General features: G+C 40.3%; 1 protein-coding gene across 1 annotated transcript in view; it reads left to right on the forward strand.

Annotated features, from left to right (window-relative positions):
* TBX15 (T-box transcription factor 15) overlaps positions 1–7,538 on the forward strand; it is a 104,588-nt gene extending 97,050 nt beyond the window's left edge. Inside the window, exon 8 of the mRNA XM_061186104.1 lies at positions 6,754–7,538. Within this exon, the coding sequence (XP_061042087.1) occupies positions 6,754–7,538 (785 nt within the window). The remainder of the gene's footprint in view (positions 1–6,753) is intronic.
* Positions 7,539–8,377: the final 839 nt, after the last annotated feature.

The raw sequence follows: 8,377 nt of genomic DNA on the forward strand, positions 1-8,377 counted from the left end.
CCAGGACCACATAAACACCAGATCTGGGAGGGCAAGGACGGACTTTCAAAGAGAGGAGACCAGATACACATCCCATAAAACACAAATCTCTTTACAGCTGGAGTTGAGTTTCTCTATTTGTGCCATAGCACTTATTTCACTGAAGTGCCTGGCATTTAGGGTGGAAGAGGGAGAAAATGCGTAGGACGCCTCAAAGAGGAACCCCACGCTGGCAGAAAATGAATCCCTGAGCTTCACGTAAGTCACCGTAGGCTAGGCTGTTCAGTGGTACAAAAACAAGAAGTGTGTTTTTCCTCATCCTTCCTAGCTTTCCCATTCAAGAACTTCCTCATGCTTAAATGATTCCTTGGAAAGTACTTGTTACTGGCCATTCACACTTTAGCAGAAATTTAATCCTCAGACATAAATTCTGAGAAGGACAGAAACTGAAGCTTATCAGTTCGAGCCCTTGTTTCACAGATGAGGAGATTTAAGACGTAGCCTGCCTTGCCTGTGGTCAGGAGCTGTATGGAGGCCAGTGAACCTAGAATCAGGCTTGATGCCCTTCCTTCCATGGTCAGGCTTACTTCTCCAATGGTATTTACAATGTTGGCCTTATCTCAATTTGTGGAATAAAAATCTTTTTACTTCTCTTAAGGGAATTTAAGATATAAACAAGAAACAGAGAAGGAGACTTTCCTGAAATGATTCTAAAATCAGGAGCTGTTTATATATAAATCCAGTTCTACCTTGGAAGTTCATTGGGGAAATTCTTTTGACCAAGCAAGAGATGATATTGGTTGGGCTTTGTAAAAAATTTAACTCTGAAAAAAACCATTAACAAGAGCTAAATTTGTATTTCTACAGCCAAAATTGCTACAATATCTGTGGAGGTAGGCTAAGGTTTTTTTTTTTTTTTTTAATCAGTCATCAATTTTATACACATCACTGTATACATGTCAATCCCAATCGCCCAATTCAGCACACCACCATCCCCACCCCACCGCAGTTTTCCCCCCTTGGTGTCCATACGTTTGTTCTCTACATCTGTGTCTCAACTTCTGCCCTGCAACCCGGTTCATCTGTACCATTTTTCTAGTTTCCACATACATGCGTTAATATACGATATTTGTTTTTCTCTTTCTGACTTACTTCACTCTGTATGACAGTCTCTAGATCCATCCACGTCTCAACAAAAGACTCAATTTCATTCCTTTTTATGGCTGAGTAATATTCCATTGTATATATGTACCACAACTTCTTTATCCATTCGTCTGTTGATGGGCATTTAGGTTGCTTCCATGACCTGGCTATTGTAAATAATGCTGCAATGAACATTGGGGTGCATGTGTCTTTTTGAATTACGGTTTTCTCTGGGTATATGCCCAGTAGTGGGATTGCTGGGTCATATGGTAAATCTATTTTTAGTTTTTTAAGGAACCTCCATATTGTTCTCCATAGTGGCTGTATCAATTTACATTCCCACCAACAGTACAAGAGGGTTCCTTTTCTCCACACCCTCTCCAGCATTTGTTGTTTGTAGATTTTCTGATGATGCCCATTCTAACTGGTGTGAGGTGATACCTCATTGTAGTTTTGATTTGCATTTCTCTAATAATTAGGGATGTTGAGCATCTTTTCATGTGCTTCGTGGCCGTCTGTATGTCTTCTTTGGAGAAATGTCTATTTAGGTCTTCTGCCCATTTTTGGATTGGGTTGTTTGTTTCTTTAATATTGAGCTGAATGAGCTGTTTATATATTTTGGAGGTTAATCCTTTGTCCGTTGATTCGTTTGCAAATATTTTCTCCCATTCTGAGGGTTGTCTTTTCGTCTTGTTTACAGTTTCCTTTGCTGTGCAAAAGCTTTGAAGTTTCATTAGGTCCCATTTGTTCATTTTTGTTTTTATTTCCATTACACTAGGAGGTGGATCAAAAAAGATCTTGCTGTGATTTATGTCAAAGAGTGTTCTTCCTATGTTTTCCTCTAAGAGTTTTATAGTGTCCAGTCTTACATTTAGGTCTCTAATCCATTTTGAGTTTATTTTTGTGTATGGTGTTAGGGAGTGTTCTAATTTCATTCTTTTACATGTAGCTGTCCAGTTTTCCCAGCACCACTTATTGAAGAGACTGTCTTTTCTCCATTGTATATCCTTGCCTCCTTTGTCATAGATTAGTTGACCATAGGTGCGTGGGTTTATCTCTGGGCTTTCTATCTTGTTCCATTGATCTATGTTTCTGTTTCTGTACCAGTACCATATAGTCTTGATTACTGTAGCTTTGTAGTATAGTCTGAAGTCAGGGAGTCTGATTCCTCCAGCTCCGTTGTTTTCCCTCAAGACTGCTTTGGCTATTCGGGGTCTTTTGTGTCTCCATACAAATTTTAAGATGATTTGTTCTAGCTCCGTAAAAAATGCCATTGGTAATTTGATAGGGATTGCATTGAATCTGTAGATTGCTTTGGGTAGTATAGTCATTTTCACAATATTGATTCTTCCAATCCAAGAACATGGTATATCTCTCCATCTGTTGGTGTCATCTTTAATTTCTTTCATCAGTGTCTTATAGTTTTCTGCATACAGGTCTTTTGTCTCCATAGGTAGGTTTATTCCTAGGTATTTTATTCTTTTTGTTGCAATGGTAAATGGGAGTGTTTCCTTAATTTCTCTTTCAGATTTTTCATCATTAGTGTATAGGAATGCAAGAGATTTCTGTGCATTAATTTTGTATCCTGCAACTTTACCAAATTCATTAATTAGCTCTAGTAGTTTTCTGGTGGCAGTTTTAGGATTCTCTATGTATAGTATCATGTCATCTGCAAACAGTGACAGTTTTACTTCTTCTTTTCCAATTTGTATTTCTTTTATTTCTTTTTCTTCTCTGATTGCTGTGCCCAGGACTTCCAAAACTATGTTGAATAATAGTGGTGAGAGTGGACATCCTTGTCTCATTCCTGATCTTAGAGGAAATGCTTTCAGTTTTTCACCATTGAGAATGAGGTTTGCTGTGGGTTTGTCGTATATGGCCTTTATTATGTTGAGGTAGGTTCCCTCTATGCCGACTTGCTGGAGAGTTTTTATCATAAATGGGTGTTGAATTTTGTCAAAAGTTTTTTCTGCATCTATTGAGATGATCATATGGTTTTTATTCTTCAATTTGTTAATATGGTGTATCACATTGATTGATTTGCGTATATTGAAGAATCCTTGCATCCCTGGGATAAATCCCACTTGATTGTGGTGTATGATCCTTTTAATGTGTTGTTGGATTCTGTTTGCTAGTATTTTGTTGAGGATTTTTGCACCTATATTCATCAGTGATATTGGTCTGTAATTTTCTTGTTTTGTAGTATCTTTGTCTGGTTTTGGTATCAGGGTGATGGTGGCCTCATAGACTGAGTTTGGGAGTGTTCCTTCCTCTGCAATTTTTTGGAAGAGTTTGAGAAGGATGGGTGTTAGCTCTTCTCTAAATGTTTGATAGAATTCACCTGTGAAGCCATCTGGTCCTGGACTTTTGTTTGTTGGAAGATTTTTAATCACAGTTTCAATTTCATTACTTGTGATTTGTCTGTTCATATTTTCTGTTTCTTCCTGGTTCAGTCTTGGAAGGTTATACCTTTCTAAGAATTTGTCCATTTCTTCCAGGTTGTCCATTTTATTGGCATAGAGTTGCTTGTAGTAGTCTTTTAGGATGCTTTATATTTCTGCGGTGTCTGTTGTAACTTCTCCTTTTTCATTTCTGATTTTATTGATTTGAGTCCTCTCCTGCTTTTTCTTGATGAGTCTGGCTAATGGCTTATCAATTTTATTTATCTTCTCAAAGAACCAGCTTTTAGTTTTATTGATCTTTGCTATTGTTTTCTTTGTTTCTATTTCATTTATTTCTGCTCTGATTTTTATGATTTCTTTCCTTCTGCTAACTTTGGGTTTTTTTGTTCTTCTTTCTCTAGTTTCTTTAGGTGTAAGGTTAGATTGTTTACTTGAGATGTTTCTTGCTTCTTTAGGTAGGCTTGTATAGCTATAAACTTCCCTCTTAGAACTGCTTTTGCTGCATCCCGTAGGTTTTGGGTCATCGTGTTTTCATTGTCATTTGTCTCTAGGTATTTTTGATTTCCTCTTTGATTTCTTCAGTGATCTCTTGGTTATTTAGTAACGTATTGTTTAGCCTCCATGTTTTTGTGTTTTTTACGTTTTTTTCCCTGTAATTCATTTCTAATCTCATAGCGTTGTGGTCAGAAAAGATGCTTGATATGATTTCAATTTTCTTAAATTTACTGAGGCTTGCTTTGTGACCCAAGATGTGATCTATCCTGGAGAATGTTCTGTGCGCACTTGAGAAGAAAGTGTAATCTGCTGTTTTTGGATGGAATGTCCTATAAATATCAATTAAATCTATCTGGTCTAGTGTGTCATTTAAAGCTTCTGTTTCCTTATTTATTTTCATTTTGGATGATCTGTCCATTGGTGTAAGTGAGGTGTTAAAGTCCCCCACTATTATTGTGTTACTGTCGATTTCCTCTTTTACAGCTGTTAGCAGTTGCCTTACGTATTGAGGTGTTCCTATGTTGGGTGCATATATATTTATAATTGTTATATCTTCTTCTTGGATTGATCCCTTGATCATTATGTAGTGTCCTTCCTTGTCTCTTGTAACATTCTTTATTTTAAAGTCTATTTTATCTGATATGAGTATAGCTACTCCAGCTTTCTTTTGATTTCCATTTGCATGGAATATCTTTTTCCATCCCCTCACTTTCAGTCTGTATGTGTCCCTAGGTCTAAAGTGGGTCTCTTGTAGACAGCCTATATATGGGTCTTGTTTTTGTATCCATTCAGCAAGCCTGTGTCTTGTGGTTGGATCATTTAATCCATTCATGTTTAAGGTAATTATCGATATGTATGTTCCTATGACCATTTTCTTATTTGGTTTGGTTTTGTTTTTGTAGGTCCTTTTCTTCTCTTGTGTTTCCCACTTAGAGAAGTTCCTTTAGCATTTGTTGTAGAGCTGGTTTGGTGGTGCTGAATTCTCTTAGCTTTTGCTTGTCTGTAAAGCTTTTGATTTCTCCATCGAATCTAAATGAGATCCTTGCTGGGTAGAGTAATCTTGGTTGTAGGTTCTTCCCTTTCATCACTTTAAGTATATCATGCCACTCCCTTCTGGCTTGTAGAGTTTCTGCTGAGAAATCAGCTGTTAACCTTATGGGAGTTCCCTTGTATGTTATTTGTCGTTTTTCCCTTGCTGGTTTCAATAATTTTTCTTTGTCTTTAATTTTTGCCTATTTGATTACTATGTGTCTCGGCATGTTTCTCCTTGGGTTTATCCTGTATGGGACCCTCTGCGCTTCCTGGACTTGGGTGGCTATTTCCTTTCCCATGTTAGGGAAGTTTTCGACTATAATCTCTTCAAATATTTTCTCTGGTCCTTTCTCTCTCTCTTCTCCTTCTGGGACCCCTATAATGCAAATGTTGTTGCGTTTAATGTTGTCCCAGAGGTCTCTTAGGCTGTCTTCATTTCTTTTCATTCTTTTTTCTTTAGTCTGTTCCACAGCAGTGAATTCCACCATTCTGTCTTCCAGGTCACTTATCCGTTCTTCTGCCTCAGTTATTCTGCTGTGGATTCCTTCTAGTGTAGTTTTCATTTCAGTTATTGTATTGGTCATCTCTGTTTGTTTGTTCTTTAATTCTTCTAGGTCTTTGTTAATGATTTCTTGTATCTTCTCAATCTTTGCCTCCATTCTTATTCCGAGGTACTGGATCATCTTCACTATCATTATTCTGAATTCTTTTTCTGGAAGGTTGCCTATCTCCACTTCATTTAGTTGTTTTTCTGGTTTTTTTTCTTGTTCCTTCATCTGGTATATAGCCCTCTGCCTTTTCATCTTGTCTATCTTTCTGTGAATCTGTTTTGTTTTTTTTTTTTTCCTGTGCTAAAAATTAGCTTTGGGTTTCTCTTTGAGGTATCTGCCTCTCAGCTTGCACATCTGGACCTTCCTCCCTGGTACACTGTGGATGGTTTCTTTGTATCCCTATATTTCTGGAATCCTGCTGATTTTCTTCACATTTTTTCTCACTGTTAAAAACCTTATTCCTGCTCCCTTTTACTTAAAAGTTCCTTTACCCTTGTAGAGCAGCTCATGTTCTAGGACCCCCTGCATGAGTTGTGGATGACCTAAAGGATAACATGCTCCTTGAGAATCACAGCTCTCAACAATTCTGGGAAAGTCCCAACCTTGCCCTGATAGAGAAATTCCATCATGGGAGATTCCCCATGGAAGACAAAGTAGCTGCCCATTCTGGAATTCACATGAAAGGTCCAGTAGCCCTGACACTCACCACTGCCTTCAACTTCCAGTAGATTAGACAGGAAGTGGGTGCAGCACTGCTGCTCCCCAGCCCGGTAAAGGGGAGGCTTGGAAAGGTCATTTTTGTCCTTCTTAAATTACCTGAGAACACATTTGAAGTAGACTGGGTTAAACTGGCCCTCTGTCTGTCGGTGCATCAGCCACCAACCCAGTTCTAATATCCCCAGGTTATTAGAACAACTCTCTCAAATACAAATTCAGGTATTTTAGGAGATAAAAGGGACCCGGACATCCTCTAACCAAAGAGTGGTCCCTGGACCAGCAGCCTCAGTATCATCTGAGAACTTGTTGCAAATTCTCAGGCCCTGTCCCAGACCTACAGAATTAGAAACCTGAGATAAAATCAGCAATCTGTGTTTTAACAGGCCCTTCAGGTGATTCTCATGTCTCAACGGTATTTATGTTTTATTTTTCAGGAGGCAGCACAGGCACTTCCCCAACCACCTCCAGCACTGGGACACCATCCCCTTCAGCTTCTTCTCATCTTTTATCTCCATCCTGTTCTCCTCCAACATTTCATCTGGCCCCCAACACTTTCAACGTGGGCTGCCGAGAGAGCCAGCTGTGTAACCTAAACCTCTCTGATTATCCACCATGTGCCCGAAGCAACATGGCTGCCTTGCAGAGCTACCCAGGGCTGAGTGACAGTGGCTACAACAGGCTCCAGAGTGGCACTGCTTCAGCCCCTCAGCCCTCCGAAACCTTCATGCCCCAGAGGACTCCATCCCTGATCTCAGGAATACCTACTCCTTCCTCGTTGCCTAGCAACAGCAAGATGGAAGCCTACGGTGGCCAGCTGGGATCCTTCCCCACTTCCCAGTTTCAGTATGTCATGCAGGCAGGCAATGCAGCCTCCAGCTCCTCATCACCACACATGTTTGGGGGCAGCCACATGCAGCAGAGCTCCTACAATGCCTTCTCTCTCCACAACCCTTATAATCTATATGGATACAATTTCCCCACTTCCCCAAGGCTAGCTGCAAGCCCAGAAAAACTGAGCACCTCTCAAAGCACTTTACTCTGTTCTTCTCCTTCCAATGGGGCCTTTGGAGAGAGGCAGTACCTGCCTACAGGGATGGAGCATGGCATGCACATGATTAGCCCCTCAGCCAATAATCAGCAGGCGACTAACACCTGTGATGGCCGGCAGTATGGGGCGGTCCCGGGCTCCTCCTCCCAGATGTCCGTTCACATGGTTTAGTGGTCAGTCCTAGCACCACGGAGCCTACAGCAGCCAAGGCCCCAGAGTCTCCATGGGCAGATCCTCCTCTTTGGGAGCCCAACGCCTTTGAAAAACAGGAACTGTGTATTATTATTATTATTTTTTTACTGGAGGAGGAAAGCACATACCCAAGAACAAGAGACATTTAAGCCACTGAAGGATACTTGTGGTGGAATCATCTCTGACTCAGTGGCCATTCTCCTGCCTTCCCAAATCTTAGTTTTCTAAAGCATCGTCTCTCCAGAGTGGCCTTTGAAGAAACTGAATAATCATTTTATAATAATGTTAAGGGAGATGCTAGCATGTAGCAGTCATGAAAATTACCCACACACAAATACAGGTCTATACATACATACATACACACATACAAATGTGCATGCATGCATACACACATACATATATATTCATACACAAACTCATCCATACACAAACATACATGCACGCTGACTCGAAACTGGGTGAACTCTGTGGAGGGAAGCCCAGCATGGGTGCTTTCACCAAAAATTTGTCTATGTACAACAGTAGATGGACTGGGCCAGCAGTAGCTGCCAACGTTTCTCCTCTGCAGCTTACCCTGTTTCTGGAATGAACCGTGTATCCTGGAACCCCTTCCGGTCAATGACGGTGGAAAGACATCAGTACTACAACTGGACTGGGCTTCCTGCAAAAGATTGCTTTTGAACATTGCCTCTCTTCAATTGGTGTGCTGTCTTTGATGTTCCCAGTGGTGCCCGTGAAAAGAGGGAATAAGAGCAGATGAAAGAGAGAGAGAGAGAGAGAGAGAGAGAGAGAGAGAGAGAAAGGAGAACGAACAGAGA

Source organism: Eubalaena glacialis, chromosome 3 (genome assembly GCF_028564815.1).
Source record: "Eubalaena glacialis isolate mEubGla1 chromosome 3, mEubGla1.1.hap2.+ XY, whole genome shotgun sequence".
Taxonomy (NCBI): Eukaryota; Metazoa; Chordata; class Mammalia; order Artiodactyla; family Balaenidae; genus Eubalaena; species Eubalaena glacialis.